The following is a 16792-nucleotide window of genomic DNA, read 5'->3' as shown; positions in this document are numbered from 1 at the left end:
AACTGTGGCAAATATAAAAATATGGGGGAAGAAAATATGAATAATTATTAAGCTTCTAATGCACTTTAAACCCTAGATTCTCATTTTCCTCTGTCATTTCTGCCCATCTTTCTGCCCTCCCTAAACATACGTTGAGGCACTAAGGCAATGCCAACTTCTTTACGTGACCGAGTCACTCTATTCAGCATCTGGGCACCTAAGGCCTCTACAGTCACATTTTCAGTATCACAACCTTACAAGACATGGCATCCACACCCTAATTGCCTTACAAATAAAAAATACATGAAACACACTACAAAACAGCAGGCGATCCAGAAGTAGGGAATTGCCTTTCAAATTTCTATATTCTGGCCTAAGCCCCAGAAGTCTTCAAATGCCAGGGTGGGGTATCTAGAGACCCGGGGTCAAGTCCCCATGCTCTCATTAACTGAATCTCTAGGCCTCAGATGCATCTGCAGTGAACGATAATCACAGAGGTGTACTCCAGGAGTTAATGAATAAGAACTGGCATTTTCAATCTAAGTTAAGCTTATATTTAGTTTCTTCACCTTTCTAACAGAGAACTATATGATCGTCACGACTGCTCTCCCCAGACCACATACTTGTCATAATGCAAATAAAAATAAAAGTCACATCACGAGAGCAGAGTACCCTTCATTAAATCCTAATGGCTCGGAAACAGAGCTGATTTAAATATGGCTAAATCTTCCATCCGTAGAAACAAGAGGTCTTTAAAAAAATAAGGATGAGACTGAAAACACATAAACTCTTTTTAGTTTGACCCAGAACTCTTAAATCTGGGGGGCGGGGGCAAATGGGTGAAAGAAAGCGTATCATAATATGCTAAATTTATTCCCTTAAGTAAGTGAGAAACAACTTGAATAAGGAAAAAAGAGCTACAAAACAAATCAACCAAGCACGACCAAGACAGTCTGGGTTTGTGTGTCCCCTCCTTCCAAGCCTCCCTAATTCATGCAGACATTCCCCAACTTACAGAAGAGTTCATGTGTAAATTAGCTGTTTGGAACTTTAAACACATTTTCCCATGAAAACAAAGCTACTTATACATCTTGGCAAGATGCCCAGGGTAGCCCTTTAAAAAGGTTTAGTTAACCCCATAATGGACCAAAAACCTCATAACAATGGTTCTATGAGACGTGTATTCAGAATTTCAAATGTGTGTACTGGGAACACAGCTCCCCAAACAGGACAGGCATTGGGAACCGTCCCAAGACATTGATTCCTTCCATCTGGTGCCAAACAGAAGGAGTAAGATGGAGGGAAGGATCGTTTGGGGTGGCGCCACGAGAATGGTTGAGAGGAGGATCTTCCCTGGAACTCACAGGGTTCAGGACATGCCGCCCCCAAACACAGCACCTTGGCAGATTGAATATTTTACGCTGAAGGAATGTGAGAAATAGCAAATGCGGGAAGGACTCTCTGACCTTCTTCAATGAAGCTGGCCACAAGACCCTCGGTAGAGGTTTGCACCCTGTGCCCAGGGGAAAACAGCATCTGATCTCCAGAACCAGATGAAGTGGGGAGCCAGAAAAAACTGGCCTTGCGGAGTTTTCTCATTTTACTACATGTAGCACATATATTTGTCCTAGAACATTTTCTCTACTCTGGAAAGGTAGCACAAAAGTGCCCAGGTGTAAAAATCGAAACAGACATACAGAGAGCAAACGGGTCTCAGTAATTACCAGGTTCAAGCCCTGGGTCAGGAAGATCCCCTGGAGAAGGAAACGGCAACCCACTCCAATATTCTTGCCTGGAGAATTCCATGGACAGGAGTCCATGGGGTTGCAAAGAATCAGACACCACTGAGTGACTAACACTTTCACTTTCAAGGGAACAAAAGAATACAGAAATAACTCTTATCAGGCAAGAAAGGTAACAGCAGCAAGAAAGTGAAAGTGAAGTTTCTCAGTCCTGTCCTACTCTTTGCGATCCCATGGACTGTAGCCCACCAGGCTCCTCCACCCCTGCAATTTTCTAGGCAAGAATACTGGAGTGGGTTGCCATTTCCTTCTCCAGGGGATCTTCCCAACACAGGGATTGAACCTGGGTCTCCCCCATTCTGGGCAGACGCTTTATCACCTGAGCCACCAGGGGAATCCCATGGAATAACAGCAAAGATAATGTCAACTGCTGTTGTTGTTTACAATGTCATAGGTAAAGACTCCCAGTTGTTTCAGTGATAAAGATTAGCCCAAAGAGCTTAACTACCACAGGATGAGATGGCTGGATGGCATCAGTGACACAATGGACATGAGTTTGAGCATGCTCCGGGAGTTGGTGATGGACAGGGAAGCCTGGCATGCTGCAGTCCATGGGGTCACAAAAGTAGGTCATGACTGAGCGACTGAACTGAAGGAATGATGATATCGACCTTTTCTGGCTCTTGTGATCGTACTCAATCAGGGCTTCCAAGGCCAAGTCACTACATGAATATGCACATTCTCTTAGCTTAAAACTTTTCCAAAACTTTTCCAATTTTGTTTGTGATCAGTTCACCTCAGTTCAGTTCAGCTGCTCAGTCTTGTCTGATTCTTTGCAACCCTATGGACCCTAGCATGCCAGGCCTCCGTCCATCACCAACTCCCAACTTTACTCAAACTCATGTCCATTGACTCGGTGATACCATCCAACCATCTCATCCTCTGTTGTCCCCTTATCCTCTTGCCTTCAATCTTTCCCAGAATAGGAGTCTTTTCAAATGAGTCAGCTCTTTGCATCAGGTGGCCAAAGTATTGGAGTTTCAGCTTCAACATCAGTCCTTCCAATAGACACTCAAGACCAATCTCCTTTAGGATGGACTGATTAGATCTCCTTGCAGTTCAACGGACTCCCAAGAGCCTTCTTCAACACCACAGTTCAAAAGAATCAACTCTTTGGTGCTCAGCTTTCTTTACAGTCAAACTCTCACATCCATACATGACTTATGGAAAAACCATAGCCTCGACTAGACAGACCTTTGTTGGCAAAGTAACATCTCTGCTTTTTAATATGCTATCTAGGTTGGTCATAATTTCCTTCCAAAGAGTAAGTGTCTTTTAATTTCATGGCTGCAGTCACCATCTGTAGTGATTTTGGAGCCCCCCAAAATAAAGTCTGTCACTGTTTTCACCGTTTCCCTACCTATTTGCCATGAAGTGATGGGACCAGACGCCATGATCTTAGTTTTCTGAATGCTGAGCTTTAAACCAACAGTTTCCACTCTCCTCTTTCACTTTCATCAAAGGTTCTTCTTCATTTTCTGCCATAAGGGTGGTGTCATCTGCATATCTGAGGTTATTGATCTCTTCCAGCAATCTTAATTCCAGCTTGTGCTTCATCCAGCCCAGAATTTCTCATGATGTACTCTGCATATAAGTTAAATTAGCAGGGTGACAATATACAGCCTTGACATATTCCTTTCCCTATTTGGAACTAGTCTGTTGTTCCATGTCCAGTTCTAACTGTTGCTTACTGACCTGCATATAGGTTTCTCAAGAGGCAGGTCAGGTGGTCTGGTATTCCCATCTCAGAATTTTCCACAGTTTGTTGTGATCCACTCAATCAAAGCTTTGGCATAGTCAATAAGGCAGAAATAGATGTTTTCTGGAACTCTCTTGCTTTTTCAATGATCCATCAGATGTTGGCAATTTGATCTCTGGTTCCTCTGCCTTTTCTAAAACCAGCCTGAACATCAGGAAGTTCACAGTCCACATATTGTTGAAACTTGGCTTGGAGAATTTTGAGCATTACTTTACTAGTGTGTGAGATGAGTGCAATAGTGTGGTGGTTTGAGCATTCTTTGGCACTAAGATATGCAAATGACACCACCCTTATAGCAGAAAGTGAAGAGAAACTAAAGAGCCTCTTGATGAAAGTGAAAGAGGAGAGTGAAAAAGTTGGCTTAAAGCTCAACATTCGGAAAACGAAGATCATGGCATTTGGTCCCATCACTTCATGGGAAATAGATGGGAAACAGTGGAAACAGTGGCAGACTTTATTTTGGGGGGCTCCAAAATCACTGCAGATGGTGATTGCAGCCATGAAATTAAAAGATGGCTTACTCCTTGGAAGAAAAGTTATGACCAACCTAGATAGCATATTGAAAAACCAGAGACATTACTTTGTCAACAAGGGTCCATCTAGTCAAGGCTACGGTTTTTCCAGTGGTTATGTATGGATGTGAGAGTTGGACTGTGAAGAAAGCTGAGCACCGAAGAATTGATGCTTTTGAACTGTGGTGTTGGAGAAGACTCTTGAGGGTCCCTGGGACTGTAAGGAGATCCAACCAGTCCATTCTGAAGGAGATCAGCCCTGGGTGTTCTTTGGAAGGACTGATGCTGAAGCTGAAGCTCCAGTACTTTGGCCACCTCATGTGAAGAGTTGACTCATTGGAAAAGACCCTGATGCTGGGAGGGATTGGGGGCAGGAGGAAAAGGGGACGACAGAGGATGAGATGGCTGGATGGCATCACTGACTCGACGGACGTGAGTTTGAGTCAACTCCAGGAGAAGGTGATGGACAGGGAGGCCTGGAGTGCTGCGATTCATGGGGTCACAAAGAGTCGGACACGACTGAGCGACTGAACTGAACTTCTTTGGGACTGGAATGAAAACTGCCCTTTTCCAGTCCTGTGGCCACTGCTGAGTTTTCCAAATTTGCTGGCATATTGAGTGCAGCACTTTCACAGCATCATCTTTCAGGATTTGAAATAGCTCAACTGGAGTTCCATCACCTCTACTAGCTTTGTTCACAGTGGCTTCCTAAGGTCCACTTGACTTCACATTCCAGGATGTCTGGCTCTACGTGAGTGATCACACCATCATGATTATCTGGGCCGTGAAGATCCTTTTTGTATAGTTCTTCTGTGTATTCTTCTTAATCTCTTCTGCTTCTGTTAGGTCCATACCAATTCTGTCCTTTGTTGAGCCCATCTTTGCATGAAATGTTCCCTTGGTATCAATTTTCCTGAAGAGATCTCTAGTCATTCCCATTGAATTGTTTTCCTCTATTTCTTTGCACTTATCACTGAGGAAGGCTTTCTTATCTCTCCTTGCTATTCTTTGGAACTCTGCATTCAAATGGGTATATTTTTCCTTTTCTCCTTTGCTTTTCGCTTCTCTTCTTTTCACAGCTATTCCTAAGGCCTCCCCAGACAGCCATTTTGCTTTTTTGCATTTCTTTTTCTTGGTGATGGTCTTGATCCCTGTCTCCTGTACAATGTCACAAACCTCCATCCATAGTTCATTAGGCACTCTCTCTATCAGATCTAGTCCCTTCAATCTATTTCTCACTTCCACTGTATAATTGTAAGACATTAAATTTAGGTCATACCTGAATGGTCTAGTGGTTTTCCCTACTTTCTTCAATTTCAGTCTGAATTTGGCAATAAGGAGTTCATGATCTGAGCCACAGCCAGCTCCCTGTCTTTTTTTTTTTGCTGACTGTATAGAGTTTCTTCACCTTTGGCTGCAAAGAATATAATCAATCTGATTTCGGTGTTGACCACCTGGTGATGTCCACGTGTAGAGTCTTCTCTTGTGTTGTTGGAAGAGGGCATTTGCTATGGCCAGTGCGTTCTCTTGGCAAAACTCTATTGCCCTGCTTTCATTCTGTACTCCAAGGCCAAATTTATCTGTTACTCCAGGTGTTTCTTGACTTCCTACTTTTGCATTCCAGTCCCCTATAATGAAAAGGACATCTTTTTTGGGTTCTAAAAGGTCTTATAGGTCTTCATAGAACCGTTCAACTTCAGCTTCTTCAGCATTACTAGTCAGATCTCTGTTCATTTCCAAGGCAAACCATTCTATATCATGGTAATCCAAACTTGGATTTGGATAGAATGGTTTGCCTTGGAAATGAACAGAGATCTGTCTGTTGTTTTTGAGATTGCATCCAAGTACTGCATTTTGGACTCTTCTGTTAACTATGATGGCTACCCCATTTCTTCTAAGAGATTCTTGCCCACAGTAGTAGATATAATGGTCATCTGCATTAAAAATCACCCATTCCAGTCCATTTTAGTTTTCTGATTCCCCAAATGTCAACGTTCACTCTTTCCATCTCCTGTTTGACCACTTCCAATTTGCCTTGATTCATGGACTTGACATTCCAGGTTCCTATGCAATTGCTCTTTACAGCATCAGACCTTGCTTCTATTGCACAGCACCAGAGCAGCAAGTGGCCAAGAGGAAACACCCCATGTCCAAGGTCAGTAGGCGCAGCCATGAGATACCCCACATCCAAGGTAAGAGAAACCCAAGTAAGATGATAGGCACTGAGAGAGGGCATCAGAGGGCAGACAGACTAAAACCACAATCTCAGTAAACTAGCCAATCTGATCACATGGACCACAGCCTTGTCTAACTCAATGAAACTAGGCCATGCCATGTGAGGCCAGCCAAGACAGACAGGTCATAGTGGAGAGGTCTGACAGAATGTGGTCCACTGGAGAAGGGAATGGCAAACCACTTCAGGATTCTTGCCTTGAGAACCCCATGAACAGTATTAAAACGCAAAAAGATAGGACAGTGAAAGATGAACTTTCCAGGTCGGTAGGTGCCCAATATGCTACTGGAGATCAGTGGAGAAATAACTCCAGCAAGAATGAAGGGATGAAGCCAAAGCAAAAACAATACCCAGTTGTGGATGTAACTGGTGATAGAAGCAACGTCCAATGCTTTAAAGAGCAATACTGTTTGTGATAGACCTCAGTATCCTCTTTACTTGCTGGTAATAAATCCTTCCTTCTCCTGAAGTTTGGCTTGCTTGTGTCTTTTGACTTGACACCTACCAAGAGGTGAACTGAGTTGTCAAGTAACACATATGTGCTTTTGTAAAACTTACAAAAGTAAGATATGCTGATAAACATGGCACCCCAAAACATACCACTTAGGCATAAGGATTATTCTGAGCTGAAGGCATCTGAGAAGCAGATGTAAGAAATCTCTGAACTCCTATTTGCCTAAAAGCAGGACAGAAGTTTAGAAAAGAGCTCCTCTGCTCTTTACCAGGAAGGACAAAGGTTAATCCCTGGAGATAACTTTAGATCCTTATCAAGGGAGAAGTCACCAACTTAAATTTGCATAACGAATTTTATTCTTGCTTTTCCTGGTATACTTTCCACAACTGGCCTTCCCTGTACTTTTATCTTGAGCTTTAAGACAGCATTTTAGCCTGAATTCTAAGCTAACGCCTTAAGTAACTCACTCTTCTTGGGGGCATCTCTCATGTATACAAGAGGAGGCATACATGTTAATAAATTTGTTTGTTTTTCTCTTGTTCATCTTTTATTACAGAAGACTCAGTAGAGAACTCAGAAGAGTATGGGGAAATTACTTTTCTTCCCCTACTAACCACAATCAGTTAAAACTGCTGTCTCTTTCCACTCCTGCCTTCCCCTCCCTTATATCAACACTTCCTCTCTTGCCAGGTGACACTACGTTTGATTTGAAAAAATACCATTGCTTTGGGTTCAGTGGGAAATACTGACGTGGTGCACAGTAATTTCTGAGTTATTACAGGCTGCTCTGGTCTAAGAACGCCTTCCAAGAATATTCCTACTTCCCACTATGTCAACACAACAAGGTATCATGGCGTTTTAAGACTGAATGTCATGGTACCTAGCAAAGGATTCTATGAGCAGTGAAGGAAAACATACTGTTCATGGGGCTCTCAAGGCGAGAATACTGAAGTGGTTTGCCATTCCCTTCTCCAGTGGACCACATTCTATCAGTAAAGGACAGAAATGGTATGGACCTGACAGAAGCAGAAGATATTAAGAAGAGGTGGCAAGAATACATGGAAGAACTGCACAAAAAAGATTTTCATGACCCAGATAATCATGATGGTGTGATCACTCACATAGAGCCAAACATCCTGGAATGTGAAGTCAAGTGGGCCTTAGGAAGCATCACTATGAACAAAGCTAGTGGAGGTGATGGAATTCCAGTTGAGCTATTTCAAATCCTGAAAGATGATGCTGTGAAAGTGCTGCACTCAATATGCCAGCAAATTTGGAAAACTCAGCAGTGGCCACAGGACTGGAAAAGGGCAGTTTTCATTCCAATCCCAAAGAAAGGCAATGCCAAAGAATGCTCAAACTACTGCAAAGTTGCACTCATCTCACATGCTAGTAAAGTAATGCTCAAAATTCTCCAAGCCAGGCTTCAGCAATACGTGAACTGTGAACTTCCAGATGTTCAAGCTGGTTTTAGAAAAGGCAGAGGAACCAGAGATCAAATTGCCAACATCCGTTGGATCACTGAAAAAGCAAGAGAGTTCCAGAAAAACATCTATTTCTGCTTTATTGACTATGCCAAAGTCTTTGACTGTGTGGATCACAATAAACTGTGGAAAATTCTGAAAGAGATGGGAATATTAGACCACCTGACCTGCCTCTTGAGAAATCTGTATGCAGGTCAGGAAGCAACAGTTAGAACTGGACATGGAACAACGGACCGGTTCCAAACAGGGAAAGGAATACATCAAGGTTGTATGTTGTCACCCTGCTTATTTAACTTCTATGCAGAGTACATCATGAGAAACACTGGGCTCGATGAAGCACAAGCTGAAATCAAGATTGCCGGGCAAAATATCAATAACCTCAGATAGGCAGATGACAGTACCCTTATGGCAGAAAGCGAAGAACTAAAGAGCCTCTTAATGAAAGTGAAAACGTTGGCTTAAAGCTCAACATTCAGAAAACTAAGATCATGGCATCTGGTCCCATCACTTCATGGGAAATAGATGGGGAAACAGTGGAAACAGTGACAGACTTTATTTGCGGGGGGGGGCCTCCAAAATCACTGTAGATGGTGACTGCAGCCACGAAATTAAAAGATGCTTACTCCTTGGAAGAAAAGTTATGACCAACCTAGCTGTTGCTACTGCTAAGTTGCTGTCATGTCCAACTCTATGCGATCCCAGAGACAGGAGCCCACCAGGGGCCCCCGTCCCTGAGAGTCTCCAGGCAAGAACGCTGGAGTGGGTTGTCATTTCCTTCTCCAATACATGAAAGTGAAAAGTGAAAGTGAAGTCGCTTAGTCATGTCCAACTCTTTGCAACCCCATGGACTGCAGCCTACCAGGCTCTTCCGTCCATGGGATTTTACAGTCAAGAGTACTGGAGTGGGTTGCCACTGCCTTCTCTGGACCAACCTAGACAGCATATTAAAAAGCAGAGACATTACTTTGCCAACAGAGGTCCGTCTAGTCAAGGCTATGGTTTTTCCAGTGGTCATGTATGGATGTAAGAGTTGGACTATAAAGAAAGCTGAACGCAGAAGAATTGATGCTTTTGAACTGTGGTGTTGGAGGACTCTTGAGAGTCCCTTGGACTGCAAGGAGATCCAACTAGTACATCCTAAGGAGATCAGTCCTGGGTGTTCATTGGAAGGACTGATGCTAAAGCTGAAGCTCCGATACTTTGTCCACCTGATGCAAAGAGACGACTCATTAGAGAAGACCCTGATGCTGGGAAAAATTGAGGGCAGGAGAAGGAGGTGACAGCAGATGAGATCATTGGACAGTATCACCGACTCAAAGGACAGAAGTTTGAGCAAACTCCAAGAGATGGTGAAGGACAGGAAGACTGGTGTGCTGCAGTCCATGGGATAGCAAAGAGTCAGACACAACTGAGTGACTGAACAACAACTCACATTCTGAGATGGCCCACACTGTCTGTGGAGTGTGTTTCTCTTTAAATAGATCCACTTCTTACCTATTACTTTGTCTCTCACTGAATTCTTTCTGCAATGAGACATCAAGAACCTGAGCTTCACTGAGTGCTGAAACCAGGTATGTGATCTCAGTTGGAAGACTGTGAGGTCAAGTCCCAACCTGAGGTGCATGGTGTTCAGAGGAATGGCTAGTCTTATAGGGAAATCACCCCCCTATACCCAGTTTCCATGCGGCCACTTCTAAGGCTGCCTAAATGTCACTTGTGCCCAAATTTCCTCAGGAAGAGAGCTTGTGAGGCACTGCACTTCCCAATCCATGGAATGTTTTCCCTTGAATAAAGGACATCACCCTTGCTACTAAATTGCATTATTTCTGTCATTTAACACCACTCTTGGGCTTCCCTGGTAGCTCAGCTGGTAAAGAATCTGCAATGCAGGAGACCCTGGTTCGATTCCTGGGTCGGGAAGATCTGCTGGAGAAGGAATAGGCTACCCACTCCAGTATTCTTGGGCTGCCCTGGTGACTCAGCTGGTAAAGAATCTGCCTGCAAAGTGGGAGACCTGGGTTCGACCCCTGGGTTGGGAAGATCCCCTGGAGAAGGGGACAGCTACCCACTCCAGTGTTCTGGCCTGGAGAATCCCATGGTCCATGAGGGCACAAAGAGTTGGACACAACTGAGCAGCTTTCACTTTCACAGGGAAGATATTAGGCTGCAGAGGATGAGATGGTTAGATGGCATCACCAACTCAATGGACACGAATTTGAGCAAACTCCAGGATACTGGAGGACAGAGGAGCCTTGTGTGCTACAATCCATGGGGTCACAGAGTCGGACATGACTTAGCGACTGAACAACAGTTAATGAAGGTTGTCAATCAAAATGTATTTTGGGCTTATTCAGTGCACAAGAAAACGTGAGATGCCCTGGAATTTTACAGCTTGTGAAGAAAGCTGGAAGATGGTTTTCCAATTCTGACAACAATCCTAAATTTTACATGACATGGACAATAAGGGAGAGCACGGCAGTGGGAGAGGAGCTGGGCTGGCGAACAATACCAAGTTTGGCTTATGGAAGATCAGTTAACTGACAGTAGGCATACAGAAGAAGAGTCAGGGTGGTAGTCAGTAAGTCTTGTTCTGCACAAGTTGAGTTTCAGCTACAAAGGGAACATTTAAGTGAATGGGACTGAGTAGAGAGGCTGGAGTTGGAAACAGGGGTGTGCAAATCACCAAAACAGAAAAAGAAGCTGGGAGCAGATGAGAGAACCCTGGGAGACAGAGGAGGGGACGACCAGAAAACAGTAGTGGGTAAAGGGCTGGGGGAGAAATAAAGGGAGCCTTTAAAAAGACAAGAACTGGCTGAAAAGGCCAGAAAAAAAACTAAAGGTGTCTAATGTCCCTGAAACCAGGGGAAAAGTGGGCATAATGAAAGTGGTTTACCGTGCTGGAGACTCCAGAGGTCACAATGGAAGAACTGAAGAGTATTGTTGGGCTGACAGCTGGGTCAGCTGTGACCCATGAGAACACCTGCAGCTGCTTGGCCAGGCTGGAATTGAGGTTCCAGTGCATCACAAGAGAGTTTTCTAGGTGGCAGGGGGTGGGGGGAGTGGGTGGTAACTATCTGCAAACCACCAATGGTTAGGTAAGAGTTTTCTACTGATTCCTTTAGCTGAGCCCTCAGAGCTCCCTGGAAAACAGGAAAACAGGTCATGGGTGGACACCTGACCCATCGCCGCACACTGGCCAGGCCAGGGCTGCACCCTTCCTTCTCCACGTCCTCCCAACCCCAGGAGTTCTTCAAGCAGGTACACTTTCTCCTTCCCCTGTCCGTTCTCCCCCATACAAGCCAGTCAGGTGCAGATGCAAACCCACAAGTCCCCAGGGGTGGTGGGGTGAACAGCAGGGAGAAGCAGGTGGGTAGGAGGGTGAAGGACAGGCAGGTGAAGGCAGCAGAAAGAAGGAAGCTGGTGTGATTACTGGAATAGGCACATGGTGGGGAAATCCAACGTCTCAGCCTAACTCTATAAATAGAATCAATCAGACACCTAATTTACACTTCCATGACAAAATTTTATTGTCTTAAAGTCTAATCTCAAAAAAGAAACCAGGAAGAACATTCCTAAAGCCACTGCATTGAGTTTCAGGTATACACAATTTAGAAGTGACATTTATTTTGTGGAGGAGGAATAGTTCAATTTCTAACACTTGCTAACACTTCTGTCAAACAGAGTGAAGTATAACTTTCTAGCAAGAGATGTATTTCAGGCAGAGCATGATACTACTGATAAATATAACCATCAGATAGAACTCTTTCTCAAAAATACCTGGTGTAACCACTTTTTTAAAAAAGTTCTATTCATCTTGAGAACTCTAAGTTATCCATGGGTTCCTACTGAATAAGACATGAAGACACTACAGACGGGCTCAAAACAAGGAAATCACTTCACGTGACTTCTCCAGTGATACCAAAGTGTGGGCAAAAATGACACATAACATCAATATTAAGTTATTCCCTTGGTTCATTGATGCTCAGTCGTGGCAAAAATATAATGACAGAACAAAAAAGGGAAAGCAAAACACCATCGAGGTTGGTGCTGGATGACAAACAGTGACTTGCTTTGGTGCAAACTAAAGACTGCCTTAATGCCAACAGCTAATAGTGAAGGAGTAATCACTGCTTAGAGAAGCCATAATATGCTCCACCAATCACAAAGGATAGTCAAGCTGAAAAAAGTCACTTTGGACACTGGAACCTCTGGGTTTACATAGGTAAAACCCCACTACAACAGTAATCTCTTCATGTAGGAGTATTTTTACAGTATTTTAAGGTGCTCACATCTCCCATGTGATTCTCACAAGCAAGCAGTAGGAGAGGGAGGCATTATTACCATCGTGTGCAGTAATCTCAGTAAACTGAAATTTCCCAGAGCACCAAGGACCAGGTTCCCACTGCCACTCACAGCAAAGGCATTCTGAGCCACTGCACAGGTGGGAATGCGACCAAAGCCCGTGACAGGAGCCGGCGAGCCTCTTTCAGCGGGTTTTGCTCCAGGTTGGTTAACAGATGGCTAAATCAGTGTGCACAGACTCAACATAACGTTTAAATCACTTTTATAAGGTATAAAACTTTCCAGTTCTCAAAGCCCCCCAACAACCTACACTGTCCTCCTCTCAGTACCTTGGTGGAAACAGCAGAGGCCATAAAATGCATGCATGTGGGCAGCGGATTAGTTAGTAGCAGAGAGAGGAACCCAGGCCTCTACCTGCCCAGTTCCAAGCCATTACTGCTTAAACAGAAGACAATATAATACCCACAAAGCAAACGATCAACTGCGACAAGAAGAGAGAGCTAGCTCTGTCTCTAACTCATTTTCTACAGAATACCAAAAAAAAAGGTATGTCCAAAGAGCCCGAACCAGCAAACGAATGAGAGCTCTCTACCCAGAGTAGTCACGCAGGCATAGAAATATGAATGCTTTTTAAGGAAAAAGAAAGCAAAGAATCAATGTCACTGCAGAGCCTACAATAATAATAAATGTCTAAAAATCCTGCCTATGGTTTTCCCAAGGTTATTAACTGAGACAAACCATTAGAAAGATCTACATGGTCAAACTAATTTAAACAAAGTGTTGAGCCAAAATGGCAACTTCAAGAATGATAAGCCCCAAAAGCTTAAAAATTAAACAGGGTTGACCTTTTGAATAAATCTTTGACTTCAATTCTACAATGAGGGATAGCACCTCATTAGATGAACAGCCTTTACGATGCTTTCAGAAAAAACAGCTCTTAAGCTTTCACTAAACTTAAAGGTAAGGTGCAATGTTTTATAACAACAGGAGTAGAGAATGACACAGAATTTTAATTCTTTTTCCAGCACAACCTTAAGAAATCAAGAAACGAAAAATTCCACCTGCAACCCTCTTCTTCACCACAATCACTGAATGGTTCTAGTTTTCTTACCAAATAATAAAATCATCAGTTTTCTCTACGCTGCCAACTTTGTGAAACACAAAAAATACAGTAGCCACACTGTTAATAACAGCACCACCAGGTACTGGGTGCCTTTCGACTACAACCTGTTTCCCTGATTGTGTATGTGTTACCTCGCTGAACTCCTCAATAAAACTCACAAAGAAGAAGTGCCCAAGTGGGCAGAAAGTTCTTGAATATGAACTCAAGAGCATCTAAAGCATCGTCGCTGTATTTTTGCAAACCCAACAAACCTACCTGCAAGTTCTGGAAGCCCCAGAACTGCCTGAAGGAGCCTGAGAGAGCACAGAGCCTAGGACAGCACAACAGTGTTCAAGGGCTGTGTATCTGGTTTTCATAGAAATCTGCCAGTGGGAGAGGCACGCCTAGCAAAGGCAGGAAGAAACACCGGTGCCTCAAAACCATTCTTCAAAAACCATAAGTAAGTCATTCTTCATTTTTTTTTAGGAATCTGATGAAAGCTATGGATCTTCTTTCCAGAGACTCACATACATAAATTTTGCATCATTTTAGAAGGCTTAGACTCCTAACGTCCATCTATATACAACAGAATGAGATTTAAAAAAAAAAAAAAAAAAAAACAGACACAAGAGTTCTTTAGAAATTGAAACTTTAGCACAATTTTGCTCATGTAAGTGAGCCTAGTTTTAATGCTTCTGACAAATCCTCTGCAAAGATGTCACCAAAGTAAAGGGAGTTTTAGGTGCTACCACTGACGCTCACCGTTTTCCCGTGCAATTCCTGTCATTCAGGCCGCCAACCTTGTTTATGGCAGACCACGCTGTGAGAGCCACGTATGGCAGGGAGGCGGCTTGAGTATGAGTGAGTGATCTGGGCTTGTGAGAGACCTAGATTCGAGGACAACAGTCAAAAATAAGCAGTGACCTGTGAACCTATGAACACAATTAAGTACACGTACACTCTGCCAGGTTCAGTGATTATCATAAACCCTACTCCAAGATTATTCCTAAGGAATTTCTCCAAATGACTCAATCTGCCAAGCAGAGGGTCAGTAAGGTTTTATAGGTTACATTATTGGATACAGCTGTTTAATTCTTCACAAAAAAGACCACATTCAACAATCCCATTAGTCCTAACTATGGCCAGAAACAAATCCAAATACACTTTGAGCCCTCATAAATACATTCTAATTTGTTTTGGGGATTAGCTGTTTGCTTTACTCCCACTCAGTGGGTAAATAATCCATCTGCAGTGCAGGAGACACGGGAGATGCAGGTTAGATCCCTGGGTCGGGAAGATCCCCTGGAGGAGGAAAACGGCAACTCACTCCAGTGTTCTTGCCTGGAAAATCCCATGGACAGAGGAGCCTGGCGGGTTATAGCACATGGGGTCACAAAGGGTAGGATACAACTGAACATACAGCACAATCTTTTCAGACTTTTCTAATCTCAGTAATACCCCTTTCCCCCTCCTGCTCTCCCTTCTGCAGCCAATTTTCTTAATATTAACCCCTTTCTTTCTAATTAAACTGCCAGGCCTCCTGACTGAATTTGATTAGACTCCTGTTTTGAAAGTTATTTGAAACAGCTTGATACTTCCAATGCTTCCATTTATGATGAATCAGTACGCTCCATTTGGTATATTTGCTTTCAACAATTTACGCTGAGGATAAAACCAAAGAACACAGCAGGGTTTCTAGATCTCACAAATCCCTGCTCCACAAGATACAGATAACTGCTCTGGCAGGCAGCACTATTTAAATGACATCCAATACATTTAAAAATATTTTTAAAAATTCCTATTCTCTCAGTTCTTTTGAAACCACCCATAAAACTTGAACCTGATCTCAAAAAAAAAAAAAAAAAAAAAAAAACACCAATTATGTCAGAGATAGTTGTCAGTCTTTGTTCTACTTTCCAACAGCATTTCAGCACAGAACCAGCGAGTTACCTCATTCCCACTGACAACAACGAATTCTGACAGAGTGCCTTGTTTCCAGGGGGGAACTGCAGCCCAGACCTGAAACACAGACACTGTGCGTTAGAAACAGATCTTTTTAAGACAAAGCTAATCATGACAGCGTGCCCCAGTACATACCCCACACCCTGTGAGAAAAGAGCACAAGTCCACAACCCACCAAACAACAGCTATTTTCACATGATATCAATGCATAATTTAGAATGATTCTGGATTTACCAAGTCAAACCACATTGGAGGTCAGTTCAGTTCAGTTACGTCCAACTCTTTGCAACCCCATGGACTGCAGCACACCAGGCCTCCCAGTCCATCACCAACTCCCAGAGTTTACTCAAACTCATGTCCATTGAGTCAGTGATGCCATCCAACCATCTCATCCTCTACTGTCCCCTTCTCCTGCTGCCTTCAATCTTTCCCAGAATCAGGGTCTTTTCAAATGAGTCAATTCTTCCCATCAGGTGGCCAAAGTATTGGGGTTTCAGCTTCAGCGTCAGTCCTTCCAATGAATACTCAGGACTAATTTCCTTTAGGATGGACTGGTTGGATCTCCTTGCAGTCCAAGGGATTCTCAATAGTTTTCTCCAACACCACAGTTCAAAAGCATCAAATCTTCAGCACTTAGCTTTCTTTATAATCCAACTCTCACATCTATACATGACTTATGGAAAAACGATAGCCTTGACTAGATGGACCTTTGTTGGCAAAGTAATGTCTCTGCTTTTGAATGTGCTATCTAGGTTGGTCATAACTTTTCTTCCAAGGAGTAAGCGTCTTTAAATTTCATTGCTGCAGTCACCATCTGCAGTGATTTTGGAGCCCCCCAAAGTAAAGTCTGACACTGTTTCCACTGTCTCCCCATCTATTTCCCATGAAGTGATGGGACCAGATGCCATGATCTTAGTTTTCTAAATGTTGAGCTTTAAACCAACTGTTTCCACTCTCCTCTTTCACTTTCATCAAGAGGCTCTTTAGTTCTTCACTTTCTGCCATCAGGGTAGTGTTATCTGCATATCTGAGGTTATTGACATTTCTCCCAGCAATCTTGATTTCAGCTTGTGCTTCATCGAGCCCAGTGTTTCTCATGATGTACTCTGCATATAATTTAAATAAGCAGGGTGACAATATACAACCTTGATGTACTCCTTTCCCTATTTGGAACCAGTCTGTTGTTCCATGCCCACTTCTAAC

The 16792-nt window shown here is 43.3% G+C and overlaps 1 protein-coding gene across 3 annotated transcripts in view; it reads right to left on the bottom strand.

Annotated features, from left to right (window-relative positions):
• The window catches only part of RTN4IP1 (reticulon 4 interacting protein 1), a 120925-nt gene that overhangs the window by 26616 nt on the left and 77517 nt on the right, over positions 1 to 16792 (bottom strand). For all 3 annotated transcript variants that reach the window (XM_060419528.1, XM_004011236.5, XM_015097366.3), the window contains exons 3-4: positions 15578 to 15646; positions 14390 to 14514 (exon numbers count right to left, since the gene is read on the bottom strand). In XM_060419528.1, the coding sequence (XP_060275511.1) occupies positions 14390 to 14514; positions 15578 to 15646 (194 nt within the window). The remainder of the gene's footprint in view (positions 1 to 14389; positions 14515 to 15577; positions 15647 to 16792) is intronic.

This window comes from Ovis aries, chromosome 8 (assembly GCF_016772045.2).
Source record: "Ovis aries strain OAR_USU_Benz2616 breed Rambouillet chromosome 8, ARS-UI_Ramb_v3.0, whole genome shotgun sequence".
Lineage (NCBI taxonomy): Eukaryota > Metazoa > Chordata > Mammalia > Artiodactyla > Bovidae > Ovis > Ovis aries.
This window is presented reverse-complemented; position numbering and strand designations above follow the sequence as displayed.